General features: G+C 39.7%; 1 protein-coding gene and 1 long non-coding RNA gene across 6 annotated transcripts in view; one reads left to right on the forward strand and one right to left on the reverse strand.

The window, feature by feature from the left end:
* Positions 1-17911, forward strand: part of LOC112587505 — a 91751-nt gene that overhangs the window by 70389 nt on the left and 3451 nt on the right. The window contains exon 2 of the long non-coding RNA XR_003112023.3: positions 13215-13284. This is a non-coding gene — a long non-coding RNA (uncharacterized LOC112587505). The remainder of the gene's footprint in view (positions 1-13214; positions 13285-17911) is intronic.
* The window catches only part of CDK19 (cyclin dependent kinase 19), a 172146-nt gene continuing 166567 nt past the window's right edge, over positions 12333-17911 (reverse strand). For all 5 annotated transcript variants that reach the window (XM_044924406.1, XM_025294721.2, XM_006071819.3 and 2 more), the window contains one exon: positions 12333-16657. In XM_044924406.1, coding sequence (XP_044780341.1) covers positions 16526-16657 — 132 coding nt within the window. In that variant the 3' untranslated portion in view covers positions 12333-16525. The remainder of the gene's footprint in view (positions 16658-17911) is intronic.

The following is a 17911-nucleotide window of genomic DNA, read 5'->3' on the forward strand; positions in this document are numbered from 1 at the left end:
AGCTTTTATATACATAGTGTGAGTAGAGAAGCAAATATAAATCTGTTTATTATTTATACAGAAAAATATGTGAAACTTTTTAAACCATTGGTACATCAAGAAAGTGGGTTTTTTTTTTAGAAAAGATTTTTAGATATGTTTTAGTTTCTATGAATAGATTAGGGGAAAAAATTACTTTGGATTTTCTGGACCCCCCCTCTTCTGCTCCCTCCCCTGTTTTCATTTGGACCTGTTCTTCCCTTTGGCTTTGTTGCTCATGCCTTGCTCAATTTGGATGATGCTTCCAGCAGTTTCTCCTAAGTGCAGGACCTTTTGGAAGGGAACTTTGTTTTATTGGATAGGAGTTTGGGCTCAAACCGCTTCAACTCCATCAGGCCTTTCTGCCAGAACACTGACCAGCAGGCTGGGGCTGGAACAGCCAGGTTCACCCACTACAGGCTGCTCTTCTCAGAACGACTCCTTGTACTGTCACAGAGAGAGCATCTCTTCCTCTTCATCTCTTTCCCTCTCGCCCCTTAGTGGGCCAGACCTTCCAAACCTAGCATACAGGGACTAAAAGGCAAAACTCAGGAGCTCTTTTTGTTCCTGCAGTCTTTCACATGTGAATGGTACAAGAGTATTGATAGTTGAGGAGTTTTACATATCTCTGGACCATGTCTTTTTGAGATCTGATCACTCAGGAGCTGGAAGTACACAGGAACTGGATCACTCAGGAGCTGAAAGTAATTCACAAGAACTGCATTGGAGAAGTGGAGGAATGATGTACTTTTTGGATCCAGACTGGATAGATGGTTTCTACTTCATATTGCAATTGTTTGTCCAGAAATGACGGTTGCTGTCATTGGCATAGCTATAGGTGTAAGTCGTATGAAAGACAATTTAATGAACTTCTTGTTGAGGTAGATAAAAGGAGATGATGGTGAAGCTACCAAAACAGTGAAGTAGTGCCTCATTTTTAGTAGAGTTTCATTAAAGAAGCTGAACCCAGATGCCTGGTACAGAACCTTCTGCTTGTAAGAGTGCTCCCTGGCATGAAGGGTGGTGTCCTTCTTGACCTGCAAGTGACTAACCTAGTAGTCTATATAGATGAGGATGTCGTCATTGTTGTGGTTGTTGTTCAGTTGCTCAGTCATGTCCAACTCTTTGCAACCCCATGGACTGCAGCATGCCAGGCTTCCTGTCCCTCACCATCTCCTGGAGTTTGCTCAAGTTCATGTCCATTGAATTGGTGATGCCATCCAACCATCTCATCCTCTGTCACCCTCTTCTCCTTCTACCTTCCATCTTTCCCTGCATCAGGGCCTTTTCTAATGAGTCAGCTGTTCACATCAGGTAGCCAAAGTATTGGAGATTCAGCTTCAGCATCAGTCCTTCTAAAGAGCATTCAGGGTTGATTTCTTTTAAGATTGACTGGTTTGACCTCCTTGCTTTCCAATGGACTCTCAAGAGTCTTCTCCAGCACTACAATTCAAAGGCATAAATTCTTCAGCACTCTTCCTTCTTCATTGCCTGGCTCTCACAACTGTACCCGACTACTGGAAAGACCATGCTGTTGTTCCTTCACTCAGTCGTGTCCAACTCTTTGCGACCCCATGGACTGCAGCATGCCAGGCTTCTCTGTCCTCCATCTCCCGGAGTTTGCTCAAATCCATGTCCATAGAGTCAGTGACCATCTCATACTCTGTAATCCACTTCTCCTCCTGCCTTCAGTCTTTCCTAGCATCAGTGTCTTTTCCAATGAGTCAGCTCTTCGCATCAGGTGGCCAAAGATTTGGAGCTTCAGCTTCAGCATTAGTCCTTCTAATGAATATTCAGGATTGATTTCCTTTAGGATTGACCAGTTTCACCTCCTTACTTTCCAAAGGGCTCTCAAGAGTCTTCTCCAGCACCACAGTTCAAAAGCATCAATTCTTTGGCACTCAGCCTTCTTGATGGTCCAACTCTCACATCCATACATGACTACTGGAAAAACCACAGCTTTGCCTTAGACAGACCTTTGTTGGCAAAGTAATGCCTCTGCTTTTTAATATGCTGTCCAGGTTGGTCATAGCTATTCTTCCAAGGAGCAAGCATCTTTTAATTTCGTGGCTGTAGTCACCATCTGCTGTGATTTTGGAGCCCCCCAAAATAAAGTCTGTCACTGTTTCCACTGTTTCCCCATCTATTTGCCATGAAGTGATGAAACCAGATGTCATGATCTTAGTTTTCTGAATGTTGAGTTTTAAGCCAGCTTTTTCACTCTCCTCTTTCACTTTCATCAAAAGGCTCTTTAGTTCCCCTTCACTTTCTGCCATAAAAGTGGTGTCATCTGCATATCTGACATTGATATTTCTCCCCAAAATCTTGATTCTAGCTTGTGCTTCCTCCAGCCCAGCATTTCACATGATGTACTCTGAATATAAGTTAAATAAACAGGGTGACAGTATACAGCCTTGACGTATTCCTTTCCCAATTTGGAACCAGTCTGTTGTTCCACGTCCAGTTCTAACTGTTGCTTCTTGACCTGCATACAGATTTCTCAAGAGGCAGATCAGGTGGTCTGGTATTCCCATCTCTCTAAGAATTTTCCAGTTTGTTGTGATCCATACAGTCAAAGGCTTTAATATTGTCAGTGAAGCAGAAGTAGATGTTTTTCTGGAGTTCTCTTGATTTTTCTTTGATCCAATGGATGTTGGAAATTTGATCTCTGCTGCTCTGCCCTTTCTAAATCCAGCGTGAACATCTGGGAATTCTCAGTTCACATACTGTTCAAGCCCGACTTGGAGAATTTTGAGCATTACTTTGCTAACATGTGAAATGAGTGCAATTGTGCAGTAGCTTGAACATTCTTTGGTGTTGCCTTTCTTTGGGACTGGAATGAAAACTGACCTTTTCCAGTCCTGTGGCCACTGCTGAGTTTTCCAAATTTGCTGGCATATTGAGTGCAGCACTTTCACAGCACCACCTTTTATGATTTGAAATAGCTTAGCTGGAATTCCATTCTACTAGCTTTGTTTGTAGTGATGTTTCTTAAGGCCCACTTGACTTCACACTCCAAGATGTCTGGCTCTAGGTGAATGATCGCACCATGGTGATTATCTGGGTTATTAGGATCTTTTTTGTACAGTTCTCCTGTATACTCTTGCCACCTCTTCTTGATATCTTCTGCTTCTGTTAGGCCCATCCCATTTCTGCCCTTTATTGTGTGCACACCATCTGTGCATGAAATGTTCCCTTGGAATCTCTAATTTTCTTGAAGAGAGCTCTAGTTTTTCCCATTCTTTGTTTTCCTCTATTTCTTTGCATTTTTCACTTAGGAAGACTTTCTAATCTCTCTTTGATATTCTTTGGAACTCTGCATTTTGACGCGTATATCTTTCCTTTTCTCCTTTGCGTTTTGCTTCTCTTCTTTTCTCAGCAGTTTGTAAAGCCTCTTCAGACAGCCATTTTGCCTTTTTGAATTCCTTTTTCTTGGGGATGCTTTTGATCACCGCCTCCCATACAGTGTCATGAACTTCCATCCATAGTTCTTCAGGCACTCTATCGGGTTTAATCCCTTGAATTTATTTGTCAGTTCCACTGTATAATCATAAGGAATTTGATTTAGGTCATAGCTTAATGGCCTAATGGTTTTCCCTACTTTGTTCAATTAAGTCTGAATTTTGAAAGACCATAGTCTTGATTATACAGACCTTTGTCAGCAAAGTGATTTCTTTGCTTTTTAACACAGTATAGGTTTGTCATAGCTTTCCTGCCAAGAAACAATCATCTTCCAATTTCATGGCTAAAGTCATCATCTGCAGTGATTTTAGAGCCCAAGAAAAGGAAATCTGTAGATGTCATCTTCTGTCTTAAGATAGACCATCAAATGAATGAAATAAAGGGTATTAAACATATTATTTACGCTAGAAACACATATTCAAGCACATAGAAATTGTAGAGGAAAGAGAAAAACAGTAGAATGCACATTTATTGAGAGTCTACTATGCGCCAGGCACTCTGCTGGGCACAACACATATTTCTTATTTAATCCTTAAGCTCTGAGATTGATGCTATTTTTGGCATTTTATAGATAACAAAACAAGAAAAGATAAGAAAACAAGTTTCAGTAACTTATCCAAGGCTGCACAGTTCAAAGGCAGTTGCTGTTGTTCAGTCACTAGGTCATGTCCAACTCTTTGTGACCCCATGAACTGCAGCAAAGGCAGAAGGGCCAGATTTCAAGCCTAAGTCTGTCTCCAAAATTCGTGTTCCTTCTGTTGCACCTTGTTGATATGGCTGATGTGGAGGTGAATGTTAGAACTCAGTTATTAGGGATCACAAGTGGCATTAGTCTTGTGAAATTTAACCAGCTCAATGTCTATGTTCTTTTCTGCAATGAGATGAGAATATAATGGGAAACATCATGGAACCAACTCATGAGGACCCTTGTTTTGTTTTGTTTTTAGAATATCAGTTGTCTTTTTATTTACTTATTTGGCCACACTGGGTCTTAGTTGCAGCACGCATGATCTTCGATCTTCAGTTGCAGCATGTAAGGATCTGGTTCCCTGACCTGGGATCAAACCGGGGCCCCCTGTATTGGGAGCATGGAGTCTTAGCCACTGGACCACCAAAAAAGTCCCATGGGGACCCTTGTTAATCAAGCTTTTTCTGTTCTTGGACATTAGGAAGGATTTTGTGCTGTTATGTCCATCTCTTTGTGACCCCATGGGCTGTAGCCCAACAGGCTCCCCTGTCCATGGGATTTCCCAGGCAAAAATACAGGAGTGGGTTGCCATTTCCTCTTCCAGGAGATCTTCCCGACCTAGAGACAGGACCTGCCTCTCCTGAGCCTCCTGCATTGGCAGGTGGATTCTTTACCAGTGGGCTACTTGGGAAGCCCTTTTCTGCTCTTGGACATTAGAAAGGTATTCCCTCTTAAACAATGTTGAGGTTGGGAATTAGGTTCCCCCAAACACTTTTTCTTTTCTTTTCTTTTTTTTTAAGATTTATTTATTTATGGCTGTGGTGAGTCTGTTGCTGCACACAGGCTTTCCTCTAGTTGTGGCGAGTGGGGGCTACTCCCTAGTCGCAGTGTGTGGGCTTCTCATGGCAGCGGCTTCTCTCATTGGGGAGCATGGACTCTAGGCACACAGGCTTTAATAGTTGCAGCACATGGGCTCAGCAGTTGCCGTTCAAGGGCTCTAGAGTGCTGGCTCAGTAGTTGTGGTCCATGAGCTTCGTTGCCCTGAGGCATGTGGGATCTTCCTGGACCAGGGATCAAACCAGTGTCCCCTGCATTGCAAGGTGAATTCTTAAGCACTAGGCCCCCAAGGGAGCCCCCTTCAAACACTTTAGAAGCTACCCCTTGGGGTGACTACAAATCTCCACTGCTTCTGTGTCTATCATCATCACTGATGGTCAGCACACTGGAACCATGATGTACTGTATTAATTTACTTCCTATTGCTTCTCCCTACTCCTAGATATTTGTATAAGAAAAAAAGATCCTTCACCTCACATCTTACACAAAAATTATTTTGAGGTGGCTCATAGAAAAAAGCTAAAACTAAAATCTATTAGAAGAAAATAAAGGTGACTATCTTCACACCTTGGGGTAGTCAAGTGTTTCTTAGGATATATATATACACATACTAAAGATGGAAAAATTGGACCTCATCAAAATTAAAAAATATTTGTGATGCATGTATATGACAAAGGACTTATATTCAGAATATGTAAAGAATGCATAAAACACCTTAAAAGTAGAAAGACGCCTTAGACACTACACAGAAGGCTGATGATACTAATGATCTTTCATGTACTAATAAGCACCTGAAAAAATGTTCAACATCATTGGTCAGCTTGGAAATGCAAATTAAAGCCATATTGAGATACCAGTACATATGTATTAGAATTGCTAAAATTTTTAAAAAGATTGATGATATTTTTAATATATTTTGATTGAAGTATAGATTATTTACAATGTCAATTATTGCTGTACAGCAAAGTGATACAGTTACACATATAATAATACATTCATTTTTATATATTCTTTTCCATTATGGTTTCTGTCATATTTTAGATTCCAAATATAAGTGATATCATATGGTATTTGTCTTTCTGACTTAACTTCATTTGGTATGACTCTCTACTTACATATAATCTCTAGTTGTATCCATGTTGCTGCAAATGGCATTTCTTTCTTATGGGTGAGTAATACTCCCTTGTGTATTTATACCACATGTTCTTTATCTGTTCATCTGTCCAATGACATTTAGATTGTTTCCATGCCTTGGCTATTGTGAATAGTGCTGTTATGAACATAGTGGGTGGAGGGTGCATGTATCTTTTTGAATTATGGTTTTGTCTGTAGTCTGTATATATTCCCAAGAATGGGATTGCTGGATCATATGCTAATTCTGTTTTTAGTTTTCTGAGGACCTGCCATACTGTTAGTAGCTACACCAACTAACATCCTACCAACAGTGTAAGAGAGTTTCCTTTTTTCCATGTCCTCTCCAGCTTTTGTTATTTGTCAACTTTTTAGTGATGGCCATTCTGACTGGCTTGATATGGTACCTCATTGTAGCTCTTATTTGCATTTCTCTAATAATTAGTGATGTTGAGCATCTTTTCATATGCCTGTTGGCCATCTGTATGTCTTCTTTGGAGAAATGTCTATTTAGGTCTTCAGCCTAGTTTTTTAAACTAGTTAAGATTCATGTAAGCATATCATGAGTAAAACAAATCATATTAATCATACCTTGAGAAGAGAGCATGGTTTTTGCTTTTTGAATTTTTATTAGAATATAGTTGATTTACAATGTTGTATTAGTTTCAGGTGTACAGCAAAGTGAATCCGTTATACATACATCCACTCTTTTTTAGATTCTTTTCCTATATAGGTCATTGCAGAGTAGAGTTCCCAGTGCTATGCACTCTGTCCTTATTAGTTATCTATTTTATATATACATATAGTACTGTGTATATGTCAATCCCAACCTCCCAATTTATTCCTCCCCTGCTTACCCCTTAGAAACATAAGGTTGCTTTTGTTTTCAGAAACTCTATTTCTGTTTTGTAGATAAGTTCATTTGTACCCTTATTTTTAGATTTCCATGTATAAGCAATATCATATGATATCTGTCTTTGACTTCATTCATTATGACAATCTCTAGGTCCATCTGTGTTGCTGCAAATGGCACTATTTTGTTATTTTTATGGTTTAATAATATTCCATTATATATATATACACACACACACACACTACATCTTCTGTATCCATCTCTCTGTTGATGGGCATTTAAGTTGCCTTCATGTCTTGGCTATTGTAAATAGTACTAAAGTGAACACTGGGGTGCATGTATCTTTCTGAGGTATGGTTTTCTCCAGATATATGCCCAGGAGTGGGATTGCTAGGTCATATGGTAGCTCTATTTTTAGTTTTTTAAGGAACCTCCATACTTTCGTCTGTAGTGGCCGTACCAGCTTACATTCCTCCCAATAGTGTCGAAGGGTTCCCTTTCTTCCACGTCCACTCTAGCATTTATTATTTGCAGACATTTTGATGGTGGCCATTCTCACTGGTGTGAGGTGACACCTCGTTGTAGTTTTGCTTTGCATTTCTCTAATAATTAGTGATGTTGAGCATCTTTTCGTGCGCCTATTGACCATCGGTATGCCTTCTTTGGAGAAATGTCTATTTAGGTCTCCTGCCCATTTTTTAATAGGGTTGTTTGTTTTTTATTTTTGAGTTTTGAGCTGTTTGTATATTTTGGAAGTTAATCCCTTGTTGGTCTCATCATTTGCAAATATTTTCTCCATTCTGTAGGTTGTGTTTTCATTTTGTTTATGGTTTGCCTTGCTGTGTAAAAGCTTGTAAGTTTGATTAGGTCCCAGTTGTTAATGTTTGTTCTTATTTCTATTGATTTGGGAGACTGACATAAGAAAGCATTGGTACAACTTACAAGAAGATTGGCAATATTAAATGTTACTGAATTTCAAAGCAACTGGATTCTCACGAACTACTCAGAGTAGAAAATTATATAAAATTAGAAAACTCTTAGGCAATTTATTTTAAAGAGAAAATATATCTTATGATGTAACAATTCCATTTCTAACTATTCTTTCTACAAAATAAATGAAAATATATGTTCTCAACAAAACTTATACAAAAGTTTATAGTAGCATGATTCACAGTAGCCCCAAACAGAAAGAACCCCAAATGTCCATCAACAGACAAATGACTAAATAGTGGTATAGTTATACAATGGAATATTATTCAGAAATAAAAAGAAACAAGCTGATATATCCAATATGGGTAAATCTTAAAACATGATGTTGTGCCAAAGAATCCAGACACAAAAGAGTACAAACTGCATGATTCTATTTAAATGGAATTCTAAAAAGACAAAACTAATATTTGGTGATAGAAAACAGAACAGTGGTTGCCTTTGTGAGTGTGGGGTATTAGCTAGAAAGGAGAATGAGGGAATTTTCTGGAGTGATAAATGTGTCCTGCTTCTTGATTTGGGCTTTGTTATAAGGATATATGGGCTTCCCAGGTGGCTCAGTGCTAAGAATCTGCCTGCCAATGCAGGAGACACGGGCTTGATCCCTGGGTTGGGAAGATCCCCTGGAGTAGGAAATGGCAACCCACCCAAGATTATTACTGGGAAAATTCCATGGACAGAGGAGCCTGGCAGGCTACAGTCCCTGGGGCTGCAAAGAGTCGGACACAACTGAGCACACATGCCACACCTAGAAGTTCTCAGAGTCCTTTGAACTGTATGGCTATGATGTCTTCATCGTGCTGCTTATGTCAATAGATATTTAATCATACATTTACAACTAAAATATGGCACCTGCAGCTGAATTCAGTCACATCTTGAACATCTAGTTTGTAATTTAAGGTCTGTAGGTTTCAATTAATTTAGGTTAATCTTACAACCAAAAGAAAAGCTTGTTACATGTTAGCATTTTCTTGAAGGACCAGATCTTTCAAAGAGGGACTCCCAGGACCAACCAATGCATACAAGAGAATGAATGCAGAGGACAAGACCCGAGGAAGGCAAAAGTCGGAAATGTTTAGTGTGTCTTCTTCCTTCTCAGTATTCCTTCTACCATACTCTGTGTCCATTTCCCCCACCACCACACGAGAGATCTTTTAAGAGCAATTTCATAGCTCGAAAATTCTACTTTTCATAAAACACTGGAGCACAGTTCAGCCGAGTTCTTTGCCACTCTGTAACGAGGATTGCTGCTTCTTCAGTTTCCAATTTCCTTTCTCCTGTTTCTCATTTCCATCTGAGAACTCACCAGAATGGTCTTTAATGTTCATATTCCTACCAGAATTCTGTTCCTGATTACTTACACTCTTTATTCTAAGAAGACGGAAGCTTTCCCTCGGCTCCCTTTCCTTCTGAGCCCGCACTAGAATTGCCCTTAACCTTTTGTGTTTCTAGCACACACATCTTCCAGCCTCTACCTACTACCCAGTTCCGAAGCCCCTTCTATATTTTTAGGTGTTTGTTACTGCCACAGCCCACTTCTTGGTCCAAAGTATGTATTAGTTTGCTCAGGTTTCTGTAACAAAATACCATAGACTGGGTGGCTTAAATCACAGAAATTTATTTTCTGAGTTCTGGAGGCTGTGAAGTCCAAGATCAGTCTGGCAGAGTCAAGTTTTCAGTAAACACTGCCTTCCTGGCTTGCAGATGATCACCTTCTTGCTGTGTCCTCACATGGTGGGAAGACGGGTTGTGGGGGAGAGAGAGAAAGGAGGGAAGAAAAAGGAGGGAGGAGGGAGCAGGGCGACAGAAGGGAGAGCCTGCGCATGCGCCCTAGTGCCTCTTCTTACTGGGACACCGATGTTATTGGATCAGGGCCCACCTGTGTTACATCCACAAACACGCCATCTCCAATACTGCCACACTGGGGATAAGGTCTTCAACATAAAAATCAGGGGAGGACACAAACATCCAGTCCTTAATAGCTTCTTTGTGTGAAAAAAATTCTGTAAGCCTGAAGAGCAGAAAGTGAAAAGTCAGAAGGATTGTGCTAAATATATATTAATGTTTTAGGCCAGTATTTTCATTTCTTTCCCCTCTGTTCTGTTCTCTCATTTAGATCAAATGAACAAATGTTCCTGTTTTGTGTGTTGCCTGTCCAAGCTGGCTTTCTACTACCTGCTAGATAAATGCTGTGTGAGGTTTTAATATAGATGCCCTCCTCTTGAAGAGCCAAAGGAAAGATGGCTTCTAAAGAAGACGGCTACCTTGGCTTAATCTTTTACTCAAATGCTGTTTGAACTATTTGTTCCTCTAGAGTGATATTATGACTTTGGAACCAAAAATATTAGATATGAACCTATTTTAAGAAAATAATGCCCCAAGGGAACCCTGTACACTGTCGGTGGGAATGGAAATTGCTGCAGCCACTGTGAAAAAAGTATGGCATTTCCTCAAAAAACTAACAAATAGAAATACCATATGATCCAGCAGTTCTACTCCTATCTTTCCAGATAAAATGAAAATGCTAATTCAAAAAGAAACATGCACCCCAATGTTCAGAGCAGCATTACTTAAAATTGCTGAGATATGGAAGCAATGTAAGTGTCCTTCAACAGGGGAATACAGATGGTATGAGATGTATATATATATAATATATATCCCCTTATGTATTTTATATATAATGGGATAGTATTCAACCATAAAAAAGAATGAGATTTTGCCATTTGCAACATGGATAGACTTGGAGGACATTATGCTTAATGACTGAAGGCAAGAGGAGAAGGCGACAACAGAGGATGAGACGACTGGATGGCATCACCAGTTCAATGGACATGATTTTGAGCAAACTCTGGGAGATAGTGAAGAGGGAAGTCTGTCATGCTGCAGTCTATGGGCTGGCAAACAGTAGGACACGATTTAGCAACTGAACAACAATGCTTAATGAGATAGGTCAGAGACAGAAACTGTATATCACTTATATGTGGACTCTAAAAAATACAACACACTAGTGAATGTTAAAAAAAAAAAGAAACTGACTCACAGATACAGAGAACTAGTGGTTAATAGTGGGGAAAGGAGAGAGATGGGGGAAGGGCATGATAGGAGTAGGGGATTAAGAGATATAAACTACTCTGTATAAAATAAACAAGCTACAAGGATATACTGTATAACACAGGAAATAAGTCACTATAATAACTATAAATGGAGTATAACCTTTAAAAATTATGATTCACTGTGTGTGGCACACCTGAAACTTATATCATACTTCAACTATACCTCAACAACAAATAAATAAAAAAGAAATGCCTTTTCCTTATTCACAGAACAAAAATATATAGGTTCCTCTCCCTGTCCATACACAAATATGGCGTATCAAGGAATCGTATGTCAATGAACAAAGCTGATGCTAAGGACTCACCATATTATCTGCTGTGTTGGGCATCATGCCAGGTGCTGGGAGTGAAAGAATAAAACCCAGACCTTGTCCACAAAGAACTTACAGTTGGCTAGGGAGATAGCCGATACCTTCGAGCTGTTTCCCAGGAGTGATAAGGGGTTTGCACAGTCATCCACTTTCTCTTACCCAGGTGGCTGGTTAGAAAGGCAGCTGTGGTCAAAAACTTCCCCAAGAGAAGCTCGACCCTGTGTGTCACAGTGTTAAATATAGAGTCTGTGTCAAGTGGTGAAGCAATATCTATTTTAAATAGAGTGATTTTTTTTTAAAAAATGTATTATTTCAACTGCACTGGATCTTTGTTGTGGTTCACAGGCTTAGTTGTGGCGTGTGGGATCTTTGTTCTCCAACTAGGGGTCAAACCCAGGCCCCCTACATTGGGAGCATGGAATCTTATCCACTGGACTACCAAGGAAGTCCCAGAGTTCAGGTTTTATGTTGAATGCTTATGTCATTTAAACATTCTTCAGTTCACTCCACGATGCCTTTAACCATTGGAATAACCACAGACGATTCATCAGGTAAACTGTAGGAGGGGCAGCCAGGCACAACATAATGTCCTCAGAAAAGAAACTTCCAGGGCCATCTTCCCACAAAACGCTATTTGCTTTTTCTAAAACATCTTTCTAAATTTCATTTAAAAAAAAAAAAAGAAAAGGGTATCTCCCCTAGAGATGTTTAAAAAACTCATTTTGCTTCTGAGGTATTTGCAAGCCTTGCCTCTTTGGTTTTGTGACATCATAAGCATCGTAAATAAGATAACATACTGCAGCTCACAGGGAGACTCTGCATCTCTGCAGGACAAGTGTAATATGAAAAGCTTCGAGGCACATACATCAGATTTTAACACTAAAACTTGTTCTAACAAGAGTTTTTCCTACACTTAAAAAATCCACAGTGACACAAAGTCAATTAAATTTTATTACAACCAAGAATATAAAATAAATGCAATGTAATTCATTTCTAACAGTCATTTCAAGAAGGATGTCAGGAAAACTCAAAAGCGAGAAACACTTGGCTCCAAAGCTGCAAGCTTGTCCTGCACCCCGGGGAGCAGGCCCCGCTGGGGGCAGCCGGCTTTCAATGCACACCTCACAGTGTGTGTGCAAAGCATACACAGTCATGTCTAAAGTCGTACAAACAGGGATGCGTGCAGAAAAATGGCTGAAGAGAGAGACAAGAACAGGTACACTTCACATAGAGGAATTATGGGAAATACAAACTAGGCAGTTTAGAAAGGTTATACTACATAACATATATAAAAAGTACTTTAAATTGTTGTTAAAAAGGACATCTTCAGTCCAGATTTTGTGTAATACTTTTAGTGTCTACACAGACAAATTTTTAAAAAAATTAAATAGTATTAATTTACTAAATATTTAGGAGATAACAGTGCATTAAGGATTTTTTTTCATATAATACATACATATCACTCCTTCGCAGTGATAGCATAGAAGAGTAAGTATGGCCTTAGGTACAACACATTTTTAAAAAACCCTAAAACAATGAACTTTGCCTTATGATATTTGTGACTATTCTTGAAGATTAAGGAAACCTAAACAGCTATGTTTTATATAAAATATTATTTATACTTGAATCCTTCAAGCTTCCTTTAGTCTGCCGTTTCACTGCCTTTCTCCATTCCCCAGAAAGATACCATTACAGAGGTTAGCATTTCTAATTCTCATAGACTGTTCCTTCATTGTACAGTTTGTCACATACAAGCATTCCAAGCAGATTAAGCTACAAGTCTTATTGTCCAACTATTTTTTCTCTTCTCTTCAGCAGAGAAAAGAGCATCATTACAGAGGCATACAACTAGCAGTTGCTTCTTCAGGAATGAGGCAGTGAGCACGTAAGTAAATGTCATCCCTTTCCATTCTTAAATGTAAATTGTGTTTACAAGAGCAAAAGAGTAGTGCAGAAGGCCAAAATTCTAAGTACTAAAGTTTTAAAACCACACAGATATAAAAATATACATGTCCTTGGCTTTTGTATGTTCCTGCATGATCTGCTTCATCTTAAGGATTGTTTCAGCCTCATAGTGTCCGTCCTGCCGCCAGGCTGCCTTACCTGTGAGCTCAGCTGTCCTGAAACTCGAGAATACTTTTTCCTAAATACACACCTTACCAAAAAGCTAACTCAAAAACTGATTTGTAATATGAAATGCAGAAAACCTTTGCTTTGATTCCTCCCTTCCTTTCAGTAACTTCCCCTTGGTTTGGATGGTCACCCTGCATTCTTAGGGGACACAGATCGTAATAAATTTTTGAAGAGGAATGTGGTTATTTGGGGAACACGAAAGTCAATTTTAACCTCAAAAATCTTCACAGGTTTCCTTCAAGGGCCCACAGTTTTAGGGCCCATGCCTATGTTAAAGGCTTTGTTCTCCTTTACAAGGAAAAGGAAATTGTGAACCAAAATTATTTCAAAGGGTAATGGGCACCAGTGGGCATCACAACTCTGAGGCAAGACCACAGGAGGAAAGCGCCAGTACGAGTGCAGTGACCAGAAAGAGCCACGTGTGTAATGGGCAGGTCTGGCTAGACCCTGTGTGAAGAACGCTGGGAACAACTGATAAAGTCCCCACCAGTTTCTGTATCAGTTCTGCCACTAAAATTCACTACATGCAAAGAAGGCAGGGTAGTCCTGTGATCACATAAACACATATCACAAGGACTTATATCAAAGTGTATTAAAGGGCATGATATTTTGATTCACGCACATATTTGGGTTTGTCTTTTACTAAATGTATGCCCCGCTCAAGGGCAGGAACAGAGCTTCTCTTTTCACTGTAATTTCCTACAAACTCAACTTAGTTGAGTATGTTCTGCCTACAAGGGCCACCTAATTGTTGTTGAAAGGCTGCTGTAAACATTTCAAATATATATTAATGCCTGTGGTGATACGTAATTGTTGGCTTTCTTGAAGGTAGATAAACAAAGACACCTCTCTATGATACTTGTTTATTATAGGGCAAAATTTGGGATAATAACTCTCTTCAAGAGGGTTTAGAAGTAGACGAAGAGACCTCATGTTCTAAGATGGTTTCATTTATAAGCCTGTCATCCCAGGAACGCTTCCTGTCATGGACTCAGTCATGAGCTCTTCAAGGACAGGAAGTATGTCTTGCCCTTCCCATCTCCCCCAGCATGATGCTGGGCACAGGGGGAGGTACCGTGAGGATCTGATGACACTGAGGCTTCAGGGCCCAGGACAGAACTTCTCACAGGTAGCTACATTATGCAGAGGGCTACTAATTTCTCATTTTTAACAGCGGAAGCAGTAAATCACCATGGAGACAATCAAATTCCTTCCAGTGGAACATGTCAACTGTTTCATCTTCAGTGTTCATATCAGCGTCCCTACACAGTCTTTGTTATTAATAAGCATTATTATGCTGAGATCAGGAAGGTCCTTGCTGGCTACAGTATCACATCAATAGTGCAAAATGTATACTGGCTTCTGTCTAAAATCTTATTTTACTTGTGTATGGACCCAGAGTAGATAACCAGGTAGATAAGTTCACAAGGAAGAGTAAAAAAATGCATATAACTTGCATATAACAACGATCAGCTATTTCTTCTAGCTCAAGAAAACATTAAAGCAAGGCTGGTGCTGCTAGTAGCATTTAGAAGAACACAAGTTTCTTGCCCCTTACATTACGAGGGAAGCCCTCAAGGCTTTACATTTCTGTGGGACTCTGGGGAGCTTCCTTATGCTGGCTAAGAAAGAACTCACTGGCTAAGAGCAAACTCAGCCTCTAATTCATAGATCATAGAAATGTAAATATGTACTTAGATAATATAGTCGTATACGATCTGCCCATAGTTTAGGCACAATTGTTAAGTTTTCTCCTAGGGGCAAAAGCAAGCATTCAGTGCAATGAAAAGATTCTTGATAGAATTAAGTTTCAGTAATAACAGCAAAATTATGCATACATCATACATACTTGAAACATGAACAAAACCTAAACTTTTAACATGCTTTAAAAATAGTCACTCTATGTCTAACACAAATACGAATGGAGAACACAGCTTTTTGTTTTAAAAGCAGATTAATTTGCAGGCTTCTATTTGAGTACCCTTGATTATGTAAGAAAGTTACTCAAGCTGACCCAGATGTGAAGAAACCAACAGTTCTTTAGAGAAGCCAACTATATGTACAATACACAAGAAAAGCTTTTCCTTCAAAGGGAAGCAATACATCCTTTGATCAGCATTACTCTTAAAGAAATCCAAGTGCAGCTAATACTCTCTTCAGTTTTCTGGTGTAGGTCACCAGAGGACTGTATTTCATCAAAGCTCTTCAAACCCTTTTTAAAGTAGACTTAAGCTACATGAAGTTTAAAATTATCATTCTTAATTACTGAATATTATTCAGAATAAGATGATTCTGGGAACTAAGTTCCATATGAAGGATTATATAAAAATTACCACATGTTTTAGTTCTTCATAGCATACAGCATAGTAACTGCAAAGATCTAGGCTGTTTTTGGTTGCAGGTTCCCACTGTCCCACCACTTGTCTTTTTACTAGACCTTCCCTGAAACTAGATAAATAAAAATGTAATAGTAAGGTACTTTGGGACAGTAACAGTTCCTGTTTAAGATTTCCATGAACAAAAGAGTTAGATTCTGTGAAAACCACGTAGTGCTTTAAAAGGTGCATATTTACCTGTGTTGCTAGATCAGTTCATGAAGTATAAAACTATACACCACTGGAGTCTTGTTTCCAAAACATTAAAATCCTAATAAAAGAGCTTTGAAAAGATAAATCATAGCGATTGCTACAGCATGAGAAAGGTGCACCAGGAAATCCTTCCCAAAGATGCTGAAGGTTACAGAAGTTAAGTGCTGGGATTAGATCAGACGCTTTATCAGAGAAGTCACAATGGAACACATGCAGGGAAAGGCTGTTGGGGAAACTTCACAAAAATCTTCTTTAAGTCACTAAAGAAGAGACATCAGTCAGTCTTGCAAAATGCTCCGTAAATAGTTCTCCTCCTAAGTGGCTGGCAGCATCAGAGCTTGCATTTTTGGTTCTCTTCAATGCAGACATCATATTGCTGGAGTCTGTGCTCTGGGCTGCGGCCGGTCAGTAGCGGTGGGCCTGGTGAGATGGGTGGTACTGTGTGCTCTGCTGAGACGAGGAGGAGTAGCCTAGTGTGCTCTGGGACTGAGAGGATCCCTGGACGCTGCTTTGGTAATTCAGGCGCGAGCTGGAGTGCTAGGAGAGGAAACAGGAAAAGGGGATGACCTATGGGGTACGAGAGCAGCTCAAGATGTTCATCGCAATAGGACACAGAGGGCTGTGGGTTCTGACCCATGGTAGCTGACAGCTAATTCCATGTGTCAGTATGTTTTGCTGATTTCACCTCATAGCCTGCTACCACTGTTCTGGCATGCACGAAAGATGGCTGGATGTCTTTGGAAGATAAGCTACATGGGCAATGAGAGGTAGAGGGGAAATTGACATTGACTAATTCTGGTTAGAGATTCTTTGCATAACTGAGATTTGCAAACAGGAAGAATCAATTTGGCATTTTGATCCGGTGGTGTTCATAATGTATACTGATGTGCTGTTAATTTTCTCATTATAAATAACAAAGCTGTGACTAAGAAATCGTTTTTAGAAAAGAGTTTCCTCAGGTAGAGGCTAGAGTAGCCTCAGCAGCACCACCTACCTGACAAAGCAAGACAAGGTAGCAGCAAATAGGTGCTTTTTTAAAAATCAACTTCAGATAACATTTAGAATTAAAAAAAAAAATTGTATGTGAAAATTTCCTCGAGAAGGCTACGACAAATGTATTTCAATTCAGTGTATTCTTATTACCTTAAATGAAACATTCATCTTCATGGTATCAAGGGCAAATATGGGAAAATATGTAAAAGAAAAATTCATCTATAGAAATAGAATATAGTGGTTGGTTAACTATAAGCAGTGCTTGTTAACTGCAGCTGTGTCTTTGGCTCTGCCCATAAGACTGGTTCTTCCTGTGAGCAAAGCATGACAAGATCCTATGTAATAAAGCTATTGTGCAAGTGTTAGTCGCTCAGTCGTATCTGACTCTTTGCGACCCCACGGACTGTAGCCCGCCAGGCTCCTCTGCCTGTAGGATTTCCCAAGCAAGAATACTGGAGTGGGTTGCCATGCCCTCTTCCAGGAGATCTTCCCAACCAAGGGATCAAACCCAGGTCTCCTGCATTGCAGGCAGATTCTTTACTGTCTGAACCACCAGGGAAGCCCAATAAAGCTATTACTTGGAGTTTAAAATGTAAATGACCTTGAGGTGGCATTGGCGGGTTTAATGAAGGACAAATCAGCAAGGCTGTCCCACTCAGTGCACGAGAGGCAGCCAAACTGGACTTGTAACATCTGGTCCAAGAAAACAGGGCAATAAGATAGTTTTGGTTAAAAATAATGCCACTTAATTCCTTCCTTTGTTACACAACTCTTAGTCGTATTGTTGTAAGAAGCCTT

Source organism: Bubalus bubalis, chromosome 10 (assembly GCF_019923935.1).
Source record: "Bubalus bubalis isolate 160015118507 breed Murrah chromosome 10, NDDB_SH_1, whole genome shotgun sequence".
In the NCBI taxonomy this organism is placed as follows: Eukaryota; Metazoa; Chordata; class Mammalia; order Artiodactyla; family Bovidae; genus Bubalus; species Bubalus bubalis.